This window comes from Pinus tabuliformis, chromosome X (assembly GCF_031772625.1).
Source record: "Pinus tabuliformis cultivar Carrire ecotype Pingquan chromosome X, CPIR1, whole genome shotgun sequence".
Lineage (NCBI taxonomy): Eukaryota > Viridiplantae > Streptophyta > Pinopsida > Pinales > Pinaceae > Pinus > Pinus tabuliformis.
This window is the reverse complement of record NC_142308.1, coordinates 1300508750-1300529713: the sequence shown is the minus strand read 5'-3', so window position 1 is coordinate 1300529713 and position 20964 is coordinate 1300508750. Positions and strand designations below refer to the sequence as shown.

Below are 20964 nucleotides of genomic sequence, written 5' to 3'. Positions count from 1 at the left end.
GAGCCTAGACATTATTTAAATGTTTTGTATAGTTATTTAAATTTTTAAATGTTTTGGATAGTTAATTTTTTATTTTTTTATTTTTTTGACCAACATGATAAAAATTTCAATTCAATTTTGATGAAGGACAAACAAGTTTACACATCAAACTGGCTGTAGAATGAGCACTCTCGACTCAATAATCCCATATCCCCTATCATATTGATGACGGACAAACAAATTTACACATCACATTGATGACGGACAAACAAGTTTACACATCATACTGGACTGTAGAATGAGCCTCTCCGCTCAAGAATCTTATATCCCCTACTATTATACACTCTATTACACGATTTGTATTCTCCCTTAATGCAGATTATTACCGTTTCATTATTATTGTTATTCCAGAACAGTGGGAATATTTCAAAATCAGTGTCGGTTTATATTAAATTTGAAATTGTCGGGTTAAAGTGAGCTTTCCTAAATCTCGGGTGGCTTTAAATACCATACGGTTCTTCCTTCCAACCAATGTTTCTCTTAGTGTGTTCGATATGGAATTTCATACGTTTACTGCTATTCTGTCTCTCCGTCTGCCCGTAACATTAATGGCAGGCCGCGAGCGTGCTGTCACAGCAGCTATTGTTGGTTTATTTTTCTGTTTGGTCTTCATATGGCTATTGCAGAAGAGAAGAATTAGGGCGAGACTGCCTCCAGGACCCTTTCCATGGCCAATAATCGGAAATCTCCACCAATTGGTACAGCCCGCTCACCGTACTCTTAAAGGCCTTGCTGACAAATATGGCCCCATTTTCTCTCTGCGTTTAGGTTCTGTCCCTACTATCGTCGTTTCTTCTTCTGAGATGGCCAAACTCTTTCTTAAAACCCATGACTTGGTGTTTTCCAGCCGGCCTCTAACATCCTCCGGGAAATATATATTTTTCAACTATCAGGATGTGATCTTCGCTCAGTATGGAGATCACTGGAGGCAAATGAGAAAAATATGCGTATTAGAACTCCTGACTGCCAAAAGAATCGAGTCCTTCAGGCCCGTGCGAGAGGAAGAGGTGTCTGCGGTGATCCGTTCAATCTGGGAGGAGAGTGAGAGCGGAATAAAAGGCGTGGATGTGAGCAAGGCCATCGCTACTCTCAACTCCGACATAATTTGGCGGGTGCTGGCCGGGAGGAAATTTAGTGACGATGATTTGGGTGGCGATTTCGAAAGTTTTAAGGATTTAATAGTAGAGCTGATATCTACAGTAGGAGCTTTTAACATCGGAGACTTTATTCCTTGTCTGGATTGGCTTGATCTGCAAGGTATCAAAGGGCGCATGAAGAAGATGCATAACGCATTCAATGCATTTGCAGAGCAAATATTAGACGACCACGTTGCTCATCACATGGCGTCGTCGACCTCGAATCAGCAGAAAGAGGAAGCGCCCTATGTAAAAGATTTCGTCGATGTGTTGCTCGAGAAAGCTGAGGCCGACTCCAAAATGACGCGGGAAACTGTGAAGGCTGTCGTGCTTGTATATATGTCTCGGCCATTCTATCCTCATTTATGATCCTTGAATCTTTCAATATTTTGCATTGATTAAATTCGTATTTGTGCAGGACATGCTCGCAGCTGGTTTGGAGACGACATCGACTACGTTAGAATGGGCAATGAGTGAGCTGCTCAGACATCCCCATGTGATGAAGAGTTTGCAAGAAGAAATCGAATGTGTGGTTGGCAAAGATCGAAAAGTGAATGAATCTGATGTAGCAAGCATGAAATACCTCCATTGCGTGGTGAAAGAGACGCTAAGATTATACCCACCTGCGGTGCTAGCGATTCCTCATGAATCTGTAGAGGCTGTGACAGTCGGAGGATACCATATCCCTAAGAAAACAATGTTGATTGTGAATGTGTGGGCTATAGGAAGGGATCCCAATGTGTGGGGGGCAGATGCTTGCGAATACAAGCCGGAGAGATTCATGAAGGATGAACATGTCAATTCAACAGATCAATCAGACTTCAGTATGATTCCGTTTAGTGCAGGAAGGAGAGGATGCCCAGGGGCACCCATGGCTATTCCCACCATTGAACTTGCATTGGCTCAGCTGCTGCACATTTTTAACTGGAGAGTTGAAGGTGATCCGTCCCAGCTCGATATGACGGAAGTATGTGGGTCCTCGATTCCAAGGCAAGTTCCGCTGATTGCTTATCCAACATTGAGGGTAAGCTTTCCACTCTAGAACAGTTGTTCTATGAAGCCGAGGAGTGGCAAGGCTGCACCCTGCCGCTTTCTTATTTTCGCGACCAATGCTTTCTTTACATGTTCTAATTTGTACCATTTGTCAAATTTCTAAAGGTGTTACTCATAAGCTTGTAGCGTAAGAAGATATGAGTAATAAGAAAGCAAGTCATATAATCAACTCTGTTTTTTGGGATTCTGTTAAATATCATGCAGACAGAAAAGTAACTTTGTATTTTTCTGTCTAAATATTAATCAGTATCAGCCTATTTTCATCTCTGTTACTAGCTTTGAATTCTCTATTGTAATGATTTTGTGAAATCAATTTATTATCATTAATCTAAATAATTATGGGCGTTGTTTAACTAATATAATTTTTTTAAATATTTTGTGAAATCAATCTATTATTAATCTAAGTAATTATGACACTTGTCTAATTAATATAAATTTTATGGATATTGTAATTTTTTATGGTTTAGAATGTAATATATAAATAAATTCAAAATTTTATAAGCTAAATATATAATTCCTAAAATTATAAAAAAAATCAATTTTTTCCTAAATAAATAAATTAATTAAAAAACATTATTTCCAAATTGAGTTAAGTGAAAAAGTTGTGCTCACTTATAAAATACTATTACTTCTCTCGTCTTGACAATGTTTCTCACCTTTTCACCATCTAGGGTGAAGCTGGAACATTCTCATGTTTTATGTTTCGAATCTAATAACTTTGTAAATTCAGCGGATTCCTTACAAATTCACCAGATTCCCTCAGGTTCGTTGTCTGTTGATTATTTTTTAGTTCATGTTAGTTTTCAAAATAGTGGAAGTGGTTCTATTAACAATATTTTTTATAATATTCAATTGAATAATAATAATTTGTATAATAATAATATTATTTAGTTTAATAATAATAATAAATTAATTTTATTTTCAATTTGGATAAGAATATTAATATTAAGAATAGAAATAATAATTTACTTTTGGATGATGATAATGATAATGATAATGATAATGATAATGATAATAATAATAATAATAATAGTGACTTTTTTTTTTCAATTTTGATAATTGTAATAATATTAGGATTGGTAATAAGGCTCTGGGTTTGGATAATAATGTTTGTCCCAATTTTATTTCCTCTTTTAGTAATAGTGTTGTCAATCTCTTTAGCTTTTCTTTTGATCCTCCCGTCTTTAGTCTTTTGGAGAAAGGTTTAAATTTTTCTCTTGTTCCTAGAAATATCGTGGTCGATGATATCATCTTTGACATTGAATATGTTATTAGAGACTTACCAGATGTCACTAAAGATATCATTCGTCAAGACTGTGCGGTTGTCCTTAGAAAGACGAAGCCCCCCAAGAACAACATCAACAAACCTGAGTTTAACGCTCTCAAATCGTTAAACAATAATAAGAATATTGTTGTTCTCAAAGCTGACAAAGGTGGTGCTGTGGTTATTCTTGATAAAGATGATTACCGTCGGAAGATGTTGGACTACCTCCATAATAGCGGGAGCTACAGGAAACTCAACAAGGATCTCCTAAAGAAGATTTCCAAAAGTGTGGCTCTTGCTATAAGGGCTAGTAGCTCGGTCAACTCATTCAATCATAAGCTTATAGAAAGTTGCCCTCTTACCCCCAGAATCTATGGCCTGCCAAAGATTCATAAGGAAATGGCTCCTCTGAGACCCATTGTCAACACGATAGGAGGGCCAACTTATTTTCTTGCTAAATATTTAGCCCAGAAGCTTAAGCCCCTTATTGACCATACAGAATCCTTCGTTAAGGACTCTGCATCATTTGTCAATGAGTTGAAGAGTTTCAAGCTTGATCTAGATGACAAGCTTTTGAGCTTCGATGTGGTCTCCCTCTACACTAATATCCCTATCAACGGGGTCATCGAAGTCACCAAGCGCATTACGGATCTTGATACAACTAATTTAGTTGGTATTTGTCTTACTTCTACTTTATTTTCATTCGATGGGGAATTCTATGAGCAAACTTGTGGTGTCGCCATGGGTTCCCCCCTCTCCCCTGTGGTAGCTAATCTATTCATGGAGGATTTTGAATCAAAGTCCTTAGTGGCTTCTTCTCATCTTCTGCCTAAGATGTGGAAGAGGTTTGTGGATGACACTTGTGTCCTCTGGTCCCATGGTAAGGAAGAGTTGGAACTATTTTTCCTTCATCTTAACAATCAATCTAGTTTCATAAAGTTCACCATGGAATTTGAAAGTAATGGTAGTCTGCCCTTCCTTGACGTTTTCCTCTCAAGGAATGATGATGGCTCTTTTTCTCATCAGGTATCTCGTAAGAAAACTCATACGGAACAATATCTTCATGCTAATTCTCATAATTTCCCAGCTCAAAAGCTTGGTTTTCTCAACACCTTAGCGACTAGAGCTTTAAGTGTTTCTGATGACAACCATCTCAATGAAGAGAAAGCACATCTCCTAAGTGTTTTCTTTAATAATAGATATAGTAGACACCAATGTACTAAGGCTTTCCTTAGAGCTGAAAAAGGTCCTAGTACTAAGAAAGATATCAAGGATCAATTTTCTAGTGTTCATCTTTCTTTTATCCAAGGGACCAATGACAAGATTGCGAGTATCCTAAGGAAGCATAAGGTGACTTCAACCTTTAGGCCTTTAAATACCATCGGGAGCTCTGTTAGATCTGTAAAAGATCCAATGGACCCTAAGAATATGAAGGGCATTTACATTATCCCATGCTCTTGTGGGAGTCCATAAATTGGTGGGACTAGTCGTTGGCTGTTATTTAAACTGATTTTTTGACTGTATATATGGATTCAGCACCTTGAAATACTCTTAATGCACTTCGATTGTGCAATGGTTACCCATCATAAAAACTTAAAAATAAAAAAAGTATCTTCTGAGCTCCCAACTTAAAAATAAAAATACGCAATAATTATCTTCTGACCTCCCAATGGAGGAGAGCGTGGCATTTTCTGTGTTGAATATTGAAAACACGTGATGGGCCAAGTTCACGATGAGCCCATTAACAGTGAACCAAAAGTCGGTAATGAAAAGTAAGAGGAAGTCGGTGCTCAGGGTGTCTCTCGTTTTGTAATGGATTTTGGACTCTCTTATATTGAACCTACAACTCTTGCGGTTTGGTTTTTCGCAAAGTGATCGACGTAAGGTCATTATCCTCAGTGACGTACAACGCTTGCAGTTTGATTTTTTTTTTTTTTTCAGTGATCGAGATAAGGTCATTATCCTCTATTTATTTGTTTGTCTCTATATATGACTCTGCCACGGGCAGATACAGTGAACAGTGTAAGGGATATATACAGTGAGTTCTGTAAGGCATCTTATTTTTTTAAAGCAAGTTTTGTCTTTCACGTTGGCATAATCTGATTTCTGAAGATTCTAATGGGTTTTCATTTTAGCAATTTTTGGTTTATCAAATTTCGAATCGAAGCAAGATTAATCATCAAAATCACAACTCGGTTTTTAATAATTAAATCGACCTTTAAGAAACTGTAGATTTGTTCAACTAAAAATCAATTAGTGTAAATAACTAAGGAAGAGATGTAATGATGGAGACATTTGACTTTTTAACACAGGTAAATACACTGCTTTGAACTATATTAAAGGTTCTGTAAGGCATCTTATTTTTTTAAAGCAAGTTTTGTCTTTGACGTTGGCATAATTTGATTTCTGAAGATTCTAATAGGTTTTCATATTAGCAATTTTTGGTTTATCAAATTTTGAATCGAAGCAAGATTAATCATCAAAATCACAACTCGGTTTTTAATAATCAAATCGACCTTTAAGAAACTGTAGATTCGTTCAACTAAAAATCAATTAGTGTAAATAACCAAGGAAGAGATGTAATGGTGGAGACATTTGACTTTTTAACACAGGTAAAGACACTACTTTGAACTATATTAAGTCATTTTATAACTTTTGTATAAATAAATTTGAGGGTTTCATTCTTAATAGAATAGATATCACAAGCATACTTGGACTGGGAAAGGAAAATACCCTCCTAGGATTGCACACATACTTGTTTTTCGCCATGATGGGAGAAAAAAGAAGTCTCAACTAATTGTCATTACATTCCAAAGGTGAAAAAGCGCACCAGTCTCATCAACCAAGGAATAGGAGCAAAACGCCTCCACCTGAGAAAACATACCTCCCGGGAACTGATTCACGCAGAGAGGAACTGGTAAAAGGCGGAGGCTAAGAGACCAAAAGTAAAGCGCAGCGAACAACGTCCCCGTAGAAAACCATAGATTAGAGACAAAACAGAGAGGGCTCCCAACGACCCGGGCCTCCTATTCGAAGGAAAACCAGCCCAGGAGCCCTGAAGAAATGGTTCATTAAAGAAGTATAAACAAAGAGAAAAAGAAACGAACTATGTACAGGAAAAATAACAGAAACTGTTAAAACAAAACTTATGCAAAAATGGGTTGTTCGAGCGGACGAATCAACCCATTTTCTTCCTCCAAAACTGTCCAGGACCCTGAATCTTGATCAACACCCACTTTGGAGAGTCGATCAGCTTCATAATTTCTTTCCCTGTAGATATGGCAGAGAGAAATCCCTTAAATGTCATTTCTCAGGCACCATCAAAATAAGCCCACGGCATTGTATATCTGATAAATTCTTGGCGAACAGCTCTGGTAGAAGGAGGATCTAGCGGAACCGGGATACTTTCATAAATAGTAGCTCCTTCTGCGGAAAGACGACCAATCGGGAAAACAGAATCCTTAAAAATAACTTGATTCCTAGCAAGCCAAGTCCCCCAGGTAATGAGAAGTGGAATGGATCTCTCTCTGTCATTTGTGGCTTCATTCCACCACCTCTGCCAAGCTTCCAAGAGCCCCTGCCCTTCCCATCTGAAAGGAATTTTTAGCAGCCTTAACATTTCGGCCCAAAGGCTAGTATTAAAAGGAAAAAGAAGGAACAGGTGCTGAGCTGATTCAACACTATCTTTACAGAGGGGGCACCAGCCAGGACCAATCCTACCTCTTCTTTGAAGAAAATCCCAAGTAGGGACTTTCTGGAGCAGAACACACCAGAAGAACAGTCTCGATTTGGCTCGCCCTTTTAACTTCCAAAGCAATTTAAACCACCAATCCGAATTCTCCCACCCTTTTTGAGACATCAGCCATTTATAAGCCATCTTTGGGGAATAAAGCCCATTCTGGGCAAAGACCCATCTGAGTTCATCCAGAGAGTTAGAGAGCCTAACTGAGGAGTTGAGAAGGTCCCTTCTAAATAGATCCCATTCCTCCAACCATTCTTCATCCAAATGTAAGTCTCTTCCCTGAATCCATCCTTGGCTCCAAATGGAGGAAGCCCGAGGATCAGCCACCTGGTTTAAAGTGTAGAGCCCCTTGTCTTTTAAAGCCGAAACCAACCCCTGAGAAAGAGAGAAAATCTCAGTACAACCTATCCATGGATCTCTACCCAGCCTGATCTGAGTTCCATCCCCCACACTCCAAGCCAAGCCCTTCTCTATAATTTTAACAGAGGCGACCACAGCTTTCCAAACCACCGATGAGTTTTTGGAAGTCTTTTGCGGCAATCTGATCCAATCTAGCATTGTTAGCGGATCAATATATTTTCTTTTAGAAACAGAAGTCCACAAATTCTCAGAAGAAATGAGCCTCCAACTGAGCTTTGCTGCTAAAGATTTGGAGAAGCAATCAAGATTTTTTATACCCCAACCTCCCCACTCTTTAGGGCGAGCCACTTTATCCCAAGCAATCCAAGGGGTGACTTTCTCCGACTTCGACCCCGCCCAAAGGAACCTGCTACATAATTTGTCAATTGAGGATAAGATTCCTTTGGGAACCCAAGTCAGACTAGCCCAGTAGACTGGGATTGCCATCAGAACAGATTTTATTAACACTAACCTTCCTGCCCTGGACAACCACTTGAAACTCCAGTGTTTCAGTTTGGATTCAATTTTTACAAGTATCCATTTCCAATCTTTGATCCTGTAATTATCGGGCTTCAGAAAGAACCCCAGGTATTTAAAGGCATCCTCCAGCGATTTGACTTCAAAATTTAGGACCAGCTCCACTCTGCGCACCAGCTCTCTGGACATACCTGTACATGTGAGAGTGGATTTTCTCTCGTTTATGCAGAGACCTGTAGCCTTCAGGAAAAGGTCCAAAATTTTCTTGAGCATCCTACAGTCCTTGAGACTTCCATTGCTGAACAGGATAATGTCATCCACGAAAAGGAGGTGGGTGACCCAAAAGTTTACCGCTACTTCAATGCCTTTGAGAGTCCCCTGCCTTTTTGCATCCTGAATCATAAGGCTGATGTTGTCTGCTGCCAGCAAAAACAAAAGAGGAGAGAGCGGACAGCCTTGACGTAGGCCACGCTTAGGACTGAAAAAACTAGAGGCCGCTCCATTGATCAGCACAACAATGGAAGAAGAAGAAACACAGCTCATAACCCATCTCACAAAATCATACCTAAAATCCAGATGAGTTAGCAGAAGCCTGAGATACAACCAGCTGATTCTGTCATAAGCCTTTGACAGATCAATTTTCACAACTACTCCTTTTTTTTTCCCAATTTTTAGGCTATGAAGAGTTTCTTGGGCCACTCCGACTGCTTCATGAATTTGTCTGCCGTCTAGAAAGCCAAATTTCTCAGGTGATATATTTCTGGAGAGGACAGGTTTAAGCCTGGAGGCAATAACTTTTGCAATAATTTTGTAAACACAGGTGCACAGTGAAATGGGCCTGAATTCGTCAAAAGAAACTGGGAGATCCGATTTGGGAATGAGGGCTAGAAAAGTGGCATTGAAAGGATGATGGATTGTACCTGTACGCCTGGAATCTTCCACAACTGCCACTAGCTCGTCTCCAATGAATTCAAAAAAGTGTTGAAAAAATTCGACAGTCCAGCCATCCGGGCCTGGACTTTTGTCCTTTTGCATTGACTTGAGGATGTCTTCTACCTCCTCCTTAGTAACAGGCGCCATGATAGAATCATTTCCTTCCTCCTCTATGAACCTTGGGAAGAACTGCGCTACTCTTATAACTTCTGCAATAGAAGCTTCCTCTGTCGCTTTGTAAAGATTCTTGAAGAAATTGACCCCTAATGAGGCCAGATCTTCAAAAGAACGCGCCTGTTCACCATTGGCTTTCTTCATTTCCCAGATTGTATTTGAATTTTTCCTTCCTTTAGCGTAATTGTGAAAAAACTTGGTGTTATCGTCCCCCGCCTGCAACCAGATCGCTCTACTTTTTAATCGCCAGCTTTCCTCTCTTTGTTGAAGGATTCTCCTCCTTTCCCTCTCCAACTCTTGTAGTCTAGCCCGAGCTTCTACTGATCCATAGCCATTACCACCTGGGGTTTCCAGGAGGGAAATCTCAGAGTTAACATTTTCCAGTGTTTCTTCTTCCTTCAGTTTCTTTTGGAGGGCCCATTGTTTAGATGCGACCTTCATCCTTTTTAAATTATCCATAAAATTCTGACTGCGACTCTCATCTTCATTGAAAGCATCTTTCTTCCAAGTTTTATGGAATAGACTAATATAAGTTGCATCCAAGAGCCAAGAGGCATTAAATTTGAAGGGAGTGCCCGGTTTGGTGAAAGCTCCTTTCACTTCCAGGAAGACAGGGAAATGGTCCGATAGACCACCTTCCCCAACCCAATGTCTAAAAGCCTATAAATTTTCTGCCAGCGATACACCGAGCAGAAATCAATCAAGTTTCTTCCCAATCCATTCTTTTGCAATTCTTCGATTCCTCCACGTCGGACACAGCTTGAGCAGAGGGACATCCACCATGAGAGAAGAGGCCAGTTTATTTTGAAAGAAATCAGTAAGGGGATCGGCCCTGGCTCTGACCCCCCAAAATTCAGTCACCCCCAACGAAAAATTAAGATCTCCTCCAATTATAAGATTTGGGTGCGACAGAAAAGACTTTGCAAAGAAAGAGTTCCAGAACCTCTCCCGATCCAAGACAGGACCATAGACATTAAGAATATGTAACGGGATGCAGAGTTTGTTGGAATATAGTTCCACAGCCAAAACATTTTTCGATCCCCGTGAGGAGATCTCTCGAAGGAACTTCGCGTTAAAGCCCGGAGCCACCCCTCCCGAATGACCATTCACATCAATGGCATGGAAGGTACAACCCGGAAAGATATGAGATTGTAGGGGGGTTCAGGGCTCCAAACACTAGAAGGAATAGATAAGACAACATCCGAGGGACTAGAAGTCAGCTTTGGAGAGGATGGAATAGTCATAATAACACTGTCTAAGGAGGCTAGGCCCTTCCTCAGGTCCGACAGATCATCCAAGAGTTGCCTGAAGGGGCCAGACTCATCACAGCATGTTTGAGGTAAAACAATAGAAGAGCATATGGAAAAAGGAGGGGATAGAAGCAGACTAGCCTGGGCCGCCCCTGCCATTTCAGGAACTGCTGAGGTTCCCATGAGAGACATCAGAATTGAGATAGCCTTACTTGCTATACACCCAGGCTGATCCTGTTCAGCTTCCTCCGCTTGTTCCGGACCCAACCCCTGAACTTCTGCCTGAGGATCGCTCTCTTTGATCTGAGCCCCTTCTTTCTGGGTGAACAGCCACTGATTTGCCTCCAGATTTTTTCCTTTTCTCCTTTGTCTTCGGCGGCGACGGTGACCTAGAGGACACTCCCGGGCCAGATGTCCGTATTTGTGACAGCGATGGCATCTGAAAGGGAGGTTTTCGTAGTCCAGGGTCTGTAGGAACTCTAGACCTCGATACTTCAGGTTCATAGCATCCGCTAGACCTTCTCTAGGATTTAAACTTACCAGGATACGGGCGACACTCCAATCATGAGTTCAAAGATATGATCTATCAATGTCAAGAAACTTCCCCAGAGTATTACCCATTGAAGTGAAGGCCGAGTCAGTCCAAAATTACATAGGGAGACCCGGTAATTTGACCCAGACTGGTGACTCCACCATTTTTTCTTTCTGTGCATCAAATAGGGGTGTCCACCTTCTGAATAAGATTGGCCTTTTTCCGAAGCTCCAGTGCTTTTCCAACACCCATTCTACGTGCTCCTTTTGTCCAAACTGAATGCAAAACCAACCTCTGTCCAGATTCTTGATCTCTTCTAGCTGACCCGGAGCTTCTTTCCATTCTGCCTGCGCCCAGTCCTTGATGAAGTCGACCGAGAACTTCCTACCACGAACTCTGCCAACTAAGAAGGTTTCCGAGGCTTCCATTGCCTGATCAATACTAATATCCACTCCAAAAACGCAGCTAGGCCACTCCTCCTTTTTTTTGATAGTTTTTTTCTTCTTTCTCTTCCCTCCCACAGCCTCCATCTGAGTTCCTCCCTCTCCTGGATTATTATTTGCAGGAGCATCGGCTACTTCTGCCTCAAGCATCTTAGAGCGCATTCCAACAGGGTCTCTGTTGTCTTCATCCACCCCCCCAACCGACCTATTTACCCCAAAACCAGAGGCAGTGGCTAGTCTTCGCGCTTGATCCTCTACTCCGGATCCTTTCAGGTCCCCTCCTTCCTCTTCACTGGACGAGGACCACGACAGGCTGGGGAGCTGCCTTTTCAAAATAGGGTTTGATGCAGGGACCCTTTCCTAATCGCCTTTTTTCAAACCACCTCCTTCCACCTCCTCATCAAGAAGAACTGAGTTCGCTGCGCTTTTTGGAAAGAAGAGTTTCAGATTTTTCTCAGATACTTCATGTCCCCAACAAGCAAGAAGATCTTCGAGAGCTGGTTCAATGTCCACTGACTCACATTCATGAACCATCTCCCGCTCTACACGACGACCTGGATCCATTCAAAGCTTTGTGATACAGTAAAACGATCCTCCCGGTAGAACCTTGAACCTTCTGACCTGTAGATTCCTATTCCCGTAAAAACTATCTTCCTTAACGCCGTCAGTCTGGTTTCCATGGCAGAAAAAACCAAATCCCGCCATTTTCAACATTCCAGATCATAGGTTAATCTTACAAGTGTTTAAAAAATATTTTAGTAATAATTCACATTAACTATATCTATATTTGATTAAATATTAATTATATATATTTGATTAAATAAAAATAATGTTCTAGAAGGTGTGACTTTCAAGACATATAGGGGTGGTAGACACTGTCATTATCTCTCTTGATTGAAGAACCGAGGATGTGGCAACACATTCTCATGGAGTTTAATGCATATTGATGGTCTGTGGGACCATATCATTAATAGGACATCATATGGTTGAGTGGAATACAGAAGAGAGGAGGTGGTGGATGTATTGCACATTTCTTGATCTTGAAACTCATGTGGCAGAGGGTGTTAACAAGGCCTCCCTCATGGTGTATTCCATGCACAACATTCTTTCGTGTGGCTTGTCACTTAAATGCCTACAGAGCTCGACATGGAAAGTGAAGGTGAACTTAGATGTGATTTTGATTTGGTGGCGATGTATTTGCACTGGTTCAGGGGGCGACGGCGGAAGGGAGGGAAGTAGACTACCACTATCCCACTTTGCTGAAGAACTGATGGACGTGGCAGCACATCCCCACAAAGTTTAATGCATATTGATGATTCGTAGGACCCTATGATTAATGGGACATCATATGGCTAAGTGAAATATAGAAGAACAAAGATGGTGGATGTATAGCATGTTTCTCAACCCTGAAACTTGTGTGGCAGAGGGTGTTAACTAGGCCTCCCTCATGGTTTATTCCATGAAAAACTTTCTTTCTTGTGGCTTGTCACTTGCCTACCTATCATAGCCTGGTGTGGGCAGTGAATGTGAAAGGAGATGAAATTATGTTTTAGTGGTGGTGCAATTGTGCTAGTTTGGGATATGAGTACATTGAGACAGAGGCAAAACAACCAATTTTCTAGTTTAGTGGGGTGGCCTTTTCTCTTCATAGGGTGCAAAAGCACTAGCTTGTGCGTAATATCCTTTCTTTTCTTAGTTCTAGTTTTGTTATATTTCATTTCTCTTTTTGTAGGGTTGTCAACATCTATAATGCGCAAGGAAGGAAGTTTGTGTTGTTGTGTAAGTTGTTCCGAGGCTTGTGGAGGCCCCGGTATCTAGCCACTCACTTTTTGTTTAATGGTGAAGTCTCAGGCCCCTGAGACTGGTTATATTTTTATGATTACAACACTTAATTGTCTCATGTAGTTTTCAATTTGTTTTTCTTAGCCATTGCCTTGATGGTGAATCTATTATGTTCATTGAAGCTTTATTATAATCCCCCTTTATGGTGTCTTTGGACAATTTGGGGTGAATGATCTTTGGAATTTCTCATTCAATCATTCTTTGTGTTGGCCTATTAGAATTCTTGCTTGATTTATCCCCTGCCTTGTATCAATCATCCATGTGTCTTCAGTGGAAGAGGAATGAAATATGTGTTGAGTCTTATCTGGTCTAGGGTTGTGTGGGGATACCAGAGTCATGTCACATATCCTAGTTTTTTATGATGGAGTTTCAAGACCCAGAGCCTTGATGTATTATTGTGACCATGACTCCCTTTTCTCTCATGTTTGTTTATGTTTCTCACTCATTGGTTCAGTAGTGAAATTTTGACTTTCTTTGGGGTTTTATTATAAGGTTGGTTTATGGTGGTGTTAAATACTTTAGAGGACTAGTAACTCAACCCAAGTTGTTATAGGGCTTCCAGGAACTAGTAACTCAACCCAAGCTAAATTAAACATGAGAACCAACCAGAAAAACAAATAAATGAACCCACAACACCATGGATATGTAGGAAATGGAAAGGCTACAAAAATCCACTGTCAATCTAGGAAATCCTTCATGCCAATAACTTATTATAACCAATAAACCACATGCATATGCCTTGTATGCCAAAACTAGTGAGGAAAACATACATGCAACTTAGTTCCTGCAAGAAAAACCCACTGTAGTTGTTGATCCCGATGTCCACTTGTGCTTTCCTGCTCTTCCTTTTCCTTCTTACTCCAAAAATCCAAGTATCCACACTCCTCCAAGAGTGCTCCAAGAAAACTCTAAGTGTCCAAGAGTATGAGAGAGAGAATAGGGAGAGAGCTCCAAAACTAAACTGACAAAAGTCCGTGAACTGATCCTCATAAGACTTTTTATTAATGAGGCCTCTATTTTCTTCATTTTCCATTATTTTCCTTCTCACATGAAATCTATGACCTTTCACCTCCCTTTTCTCTTAATTTCCATTATTTTCATAAATAAATGAGTCAAAATGCCATTTTGCTTTTCTAAAGCCCTTGCCATTTCCTTTTCCAATTTCCTTAGCCATTAATTAACCACAAGTGATCCTCATCACTATTTGTTTTCCCAACATTAGGCTTCGAATATGTGTCCCATCAACCATGGTTATTATTTTTCCTTTATTAACTTTTTACATGGATTTTTTACCAGGGTTGTTACACTTTTTCATTACTAGGGCATAATCTCGTAGCGATGCACCATTCAAGAACTTTTTCTAGATTCTGTAAGACTTCGTCAAAACCATTTCCATAGGGAGTGAAATCATCCATGTATAGTTCAAGTCCTTCACTGATTAAATCGGAAAAAATACTCAAGATTTCCCTCTGGAAAGTGGTTGGTGCATTGTAGAGCCCAAATGGTAAAACCCTATATCCAAATGTTCCCCATGGACAGGTGAACGTGGTTTTGTCTTGATCTTCGGGAGCAATATGGATTTAATTATATCCACAAAAACCATCCAGGAAAGAGAAAAAGTTATTTCCAACAAGAGTGTCAAGGAATGGAAGAGGAAAGTGATATTTTTGTGTAGCTTTATTCAATTCTTTGTAATCCACACAAATTATCCATTTTCCATTTTTCTTAGGGACCAAAACTAGTGGTGAAACCCACTGGCTGTCAGAGATAGGATATATAAAATTAACATCAAGAATGTTTTACAACTCTTGTTTTACTATATCCCTTAGGTGTGGATTTAGTCTTTGTTGAGGCTGGTGAATGGCATGGGAATCATTTTCTATATAAATTTTATGTGTACACAATTAAGGATCGATGCCTCTCATATCGAAATATTCCCAAGCAAAAGACTGTTTATATTTTTGGAGGATTTAAATTAATTTTTTATGTTGCAGGTTGTCCAGATTAGTATCAATGTTCAAAGTCTTACCAAGTTCAATTTTGATGGGAACACTATTATGAACTGTAGTTGTGGGTATATGATCATTATTCAAAAACTCTAGTGGATCTCCCTGGGCCTCATTATCAAGCATAACTTTTAACATTTGACATGTTGGATTCCCAACAGTAGAAGGTTGGTTAATAAAGCCACTAATTACATCATCCTCAGTTTTCCTTTTAAAAATAAGAGCTTCATCCAAAGTAAGAGGAGAACGCAAATTTTCTTCATGATATTTGGGAGGGAATGATTGATAATTTCCCATTGATAGGTTGGGTCTAGCGGGTGGATATAATATGAGATTTTTAACAACAGTTCATTTTGCAATCGTCATATTCCCTGTTTGGCATCCTATATATGCATCTGCAGTTTCCAGCCATGGTCTCCCTAATATCAGAGAATGTCCATCCAACCTATTTCTAGAATTGATAAATAGAAAGTCCACTGGGTACTCCCAAGAATCTACAGAAACGATAATATCATCGAGAGTGCCTTCTGGTTTTACTACCTGTTATCGCTCCGTAGTTTTCTCTAGGATGAAAGGAGAAAACTCAGAGGTAACCACAGACCTTTTTTGGTTGATAGATTGGTCTTATTCAACCGTACGGGGCTCCCTCACTCGAGAAATATAAAGACTATAAAGAAAAAATTTAGCAGAGACCAGTTCTGACAATGAAATTCTGAAGATATTTGGCTGAAAAATGAGTGGTCGTCTAGGTAATAACACATGATAAATTTGTCTTTTTATTCATTTTCTTATGCAAGTAAACTGACATCTATTACAAGGGCTTTTCAACATTACTTGGGATACAATGACAGGTTGTAGTATAGAAGGGACAAACTGAAACAAAATAGAAAATTTCTTCCTCTGAAAATAAACAATGTTTCTTTTACATGAGAAAGAAAGGATAGATGAAAGAGATAACATACATGAGTATCTACTCTAAATATCACTCATCGGAATGTTGTACCTCACTCCTTGGACTGAAGGATGTATTGAAGGAAGTTTAGGAAGATCCAAAGCCAACATATCTCATGGAACAAGCCAACGTATCTCATGGAACAACGACGGTAGTGCCATACTCTCCCTCTAGGTATGATGTTGTTCCTTCTCTATTTTATTCCAGGCAATATGCTCAGCAATAGATTCCTGAATCAACGTGGTAGGGCAAACAACCTTTTAATACCACTTGGAAATCTCAGCCATACTCTGCACCACCTTGGATAAATCAACCATTCGCTAGACCGTTGTGGCCAAATCAACAGTATCCTACATATTCATGGAAAAACCCATCAAATAACTCATACCCTTCACATTGGGAAAACTCATCTACACAGGGACCAATGTGGTCTCAGAATTGGCAATGTCCCATGACACAGGTTAATCCATCTGTCAAAATGTTTCCTCAGTCACAACCACCATTGCAAGCTCCACTTCAATTCCCCCCAAATGTTCCACCTCGATTGCTTCCTCAATTACCTGCTCAATCGAATCCTAATCTGAATAACGGACCCGTCCAATATTTAGAGATTTTTGAAAACTCAGATTGTGGTTCTACTTCCTTTGAATGTAATGAGTTGTGGCCGAGATCTGGACGGAATATATTTCCTAAAGACAGTAAAGTAAACCGAGAGTAGGCAGGAAATGAAAATATTATTAAAGAGTAGCCTTTAGCAGAACACCCTCCTCCCACCGTAGTTGTCGCCGAAATAGAGGAACCTGACAAGTCAACCAAACAAAAAGAGTCTACTAAAACTACGAATGATGCTCCTCCATTCCCTGAGAGACTTACTGTGATCAAACCATCAATCTATTCTGATTTCGATCTTGTAGGGGAACTAAAAAAATTATGTATTAAAATCCCTCTTCTCCAGGCTATTCAGGATGTCCCGATATATGCTAAAACCATCAAATAAATGCGTGTCAAAAATATTGGGAAAAAACCAAAAGACTCTCCTAGAGTCCATGTTCTGGGGACACTTTCCGATCTTATTTTAGGGAAGAAAATACCTATTAAATATGATGACCTTGGAAACCCAGTAGTTACTATTCAAATTCAGGGTCATAACTTCCCAAATACCTTAGTGGACTTAGGAGCTAAAATAAACATATTGACTGTAGAAACCTGTGGGATATTTGGGATCACAACATTAAAACCAACCTCCATTATGATGGAACTAGATGACAAATCAGTAGTGTTGGAGTAGGTTAATTTATTAGTCGAAGGTCTTCGAACTATCATTTTGTTGTCTTGGAGGGGGTCAAATTCATAAACATTATCATTGTTATAAGTTTGACCTTGTATTGTCTAGAAAGTCATTTTGAGGCTAGTCATCACCTTGATCATTAAAGTCCAACCATGGGAAGGGGTGTCTAAGTATTGAGAGATGTTATGACGACTGTTGAGTCAGAATACTAAGATTTGGTTAAGATGTCTACTTGGTCATGTGTCTACAATCAAAGGAATGATGTTAAAGCAATATAGTCATTAATATCCCAATATTTTTCCTCTATTTTCATCCCCTTATTCCCTCCTCATCCCCTTATTCCCTTGTTATCTTAAATTCCCCTATTCCTTCTAGGTTTTAACCCTGTACATAAATTACCTGCATACGAATTCTAAAAACAGAAAATAAATAATGGCGAGAGAATAAAACATAAAATAGATAGAGATAGAGATTTTCCCCTAGATCTCAAAATTGGGACTACTAGATTGATTTTTCATTATGTTCCTTTCAATGTTACAATACATATATATATATATACATGCTGAAGCATTTATAAACCCCAATCCATTAACCCTGGATTAGAACATAATTGTAGTTCCCATGATCGAATCTACAAAATACCATGGAATGAAAACCATCATGCCCAAAACCATGTGCGAAATCCATGCACAAAACCATAGGTAGGTCCGCCCACCTAATATAGGGTCCAATTTTTTTTTACCGGGGAACTACCCTAGACCTTGTACAAGGGGGCTACTGCACCCCTACATACCCCCCTGTGACCCCGTAGCAGTGCCTGGCACAACGTACACGGGGGTCTCTGGCCCCCCCGTAATCCCCCCACATGTGAGGTAGTCGTGGAAAGAATATAACACAACACAACATTCCTAAACATTCACATCATCCCTATTTTCTGATTTAGGCCTATACCCCCATTTTATCCTAAGTATAAGTTCCTAGACCTAAATTTCCCTTGCCTAAACATCATTTTGAATGATGATTAATCCCTACCCATATCCATTATAAATCAATCATTCATCATACCACATCATTTCCCTAGATTCTGCTATGCCCCCAAACTCCAAATGATTTCTTTTCAAGTGTTGTTATATGGAGTGCTGATTAAACATCAAGTCAAACTATGTTAGCATAATTTTGAATCATTTTCAAAATCATTACAAAAGGCGTTCTATGAAATCAAAAAACAAGGTTAAGTAGGTTTAATTTGAAGAACAACCCAAGAAGCTTGAGATGGAGTCTAGCAGGCCTACTACAAGAGTAATACAGTTGAAATAGGGATGGATATAACAAATGAAGGACTCTATTTTAGTCACCATTTGGTAGAACGGTTTCCAACCCCATGAAAGAGAATTTTGGGAAACTAAGAGTTTTTTCTAAAGGACAAGGAAAATCACAATAACCTCTTCCAGATTTTGCACAGGTGTCATAGATCGAGATCTTCAAATGCATCTTCAAAGCTCATTTTCCACAATTCGTAAATGTAGGAATTTACAGGGTAAGTTCCTCAGAAAGAACACCAAAAGGACACCGCTCACAACCAGATCTCAAATCAATACACCAGTATTTTTGACGTGGTTAAAACCCTCAAAGTGCAAGGAGGGAAACAGTCCACGGCCTGTCCCAACGTGGGTACTACAGGCAATTTATTAATCAAAGAATGAAAATTTACATAAGCTTCTCTCATGCACGGATTACCCGAACAATGACCCTCCATGCGCTTTAAATAGAGCTCATGGACCAATCGGGTGTCAAGCCACGGATCAAGTGTCGGTAATACTGAGGTGAGAGTGAATCGTCGGATCACTACATATCGTGACCATCGGATTGTAAGTTACAAAATGTACAACGGTAAAGAAACACACTTTACCTAACTCTAACCTAACTCTATACTAGACCAAGTTGAACTTAACTATATCCTGTGTGTCGGAATATCCTAACATCCCCCCTTAAGAACAACTTGGGATAGGATTGAAGGATTTACAAATATGACACAATAGGAGAAGGAAGGAGGCACTAGAGCCTATCCCCCCTTAGTGACAACTTCCTGAACTCCAAGCATATATCGAAGTTTAGTGAACTTCGCCTCTGTGAGAGCCTTTGTGAAGATGTCTGCAACCTGATCATCTGTTGGACAATATTGCACTTCAAGAACATGGTCATGAATGAGCTTTCTGATGAAGTGCATGTGTAGTTCAATGTGTTTGCTGCGCTGATGCTGGACTGGATCTTTGCATAGCTGAATGGCACTTTGATTATCACACCAAAGTGTGGTTGGATGCTGCTGCTCAAAGCCAAACTCTGATAGGATCTGACGAAGCCACAAGGCTTCCTTACTAGCTTCCACGGCACCACGATACTCTGCTTCTGTTGACGAAAGAGAAATGGCAGCCTGTTTCTTACAAGCCCATGTAATAGGTCCTGAACCAAGAGTGAAGACATAACCGGCAGTAGACTTCCGATCATCAGGGTCACCAGCCCAATCAGAATCAGTGAAACCAACTAACAGAGGAGCTGCTTTGGCACTGTAATGAATCCCAAACTGTACTGTACCTCGAACATAACGAAGTATTCTTTTAGCTGCTTTCCAATGACTTTCACGAGGGTTTTGCATAAAACGAGCAACAAGGCCAACAACAAAGGAAAGATCAGGACGAGTATGGGTTAAATACAAGAGTTTTCCGACAAGTTGACGGTATAAGGTAGCATCAACTTCAGGAGAAGTACAAGAGACTGAAAGTTTGACTCCAGACTGAAAGGGAGAAGGGGCTGGCTTACAGTCTTCCATGTGAAAATGACGAAGAATATCACAAGCATACTTGGACTGGGAAAGGAAAATACCCTCCTGGGATTGCAAGACTTGAAGACCGAGAAAATAGTGTAAGTGTCCTAAGTCTGTCATTTCAAATTTCTTTTTAAGGCTAGACTTCACATGGTTTATAAGGTTGGGATCACTACCAGTAAGAATAAGATCATCAACATAAAGAACAAGGATGATAAGAGAGTTGCCCACTTTCTTGGTGTAGACAGTATTGTCAGAATGACACCTAGAAAAGCCAGATTCTAAAAGAAAGCTATCCATTTTGGCATACCAAGCCTGAGGAGCTTGCTTGAGGCCATAAAGGGATTTCTTAAGTCAACAAACAAGGCTGGAGTCTGTTTGTATGAAGCCAATGGGTTGTTCCATATAGATTTCTTCTTGCAAGTCCCCATGCAAGAAGGCAGATTTAACATCCATATGATGGACTTCCCATTTTAAAGAGGCAGCAAGGGAAAGAACAAGGCAGATAGAGTTCATTTTTGCAACAGGGGAGAAGGTTTCAGTGTAGTCAATGCCTTCAACCTGTGAAAAGCCCTTAGCAACGAGACGAGCTTTATGTTTATCAACTTTCCCA

At 39.9% G+C, this 20964-nt stretch overlaps 1 protein-coding gene across 1 annotated transcript; it reads left to right on the top strand.

Moving 5' to 3' along the window:
• The first annotated feature begins 469 nt into the window (after window positions 1–469).
• Window positions 470–2469, top strand: LOC149144811 (cytochrome P450 750A1-like). The gene is made up of 2 exons (XM_089447425.1): window positions 470–1508; window positions 1594–2469. Exons 1-2 carry the CDS (start codon window positions 534–536, stop codon window positions 2215–2217), a joined length of 1599 nt encoding a protein of 532 aa, XP_089303551.1. The 5' UTR covers window positions 470–533; the 3' UTR covers window positions 2218–2469.
• The last annotated feature ends 18495 nt before the right edge of the window (window positions 2470–20964 follow it).

Coding starts and splice junctions, on each gene's coding strand:
- LOC149144811 (XM_089447425.1), top strand. CDS start 534: ATGGAATTTCATACGTTTACTGCTATTCTGTCTCTCCGTCTGCCCGTA. Junction 1,509..1,593: donor CTGTGAAGGCTGTCGTGCTT/GTATATATGTCT, acceptor GTATTTGTGCAG/GACATGCTCGCAGCTGGTTT.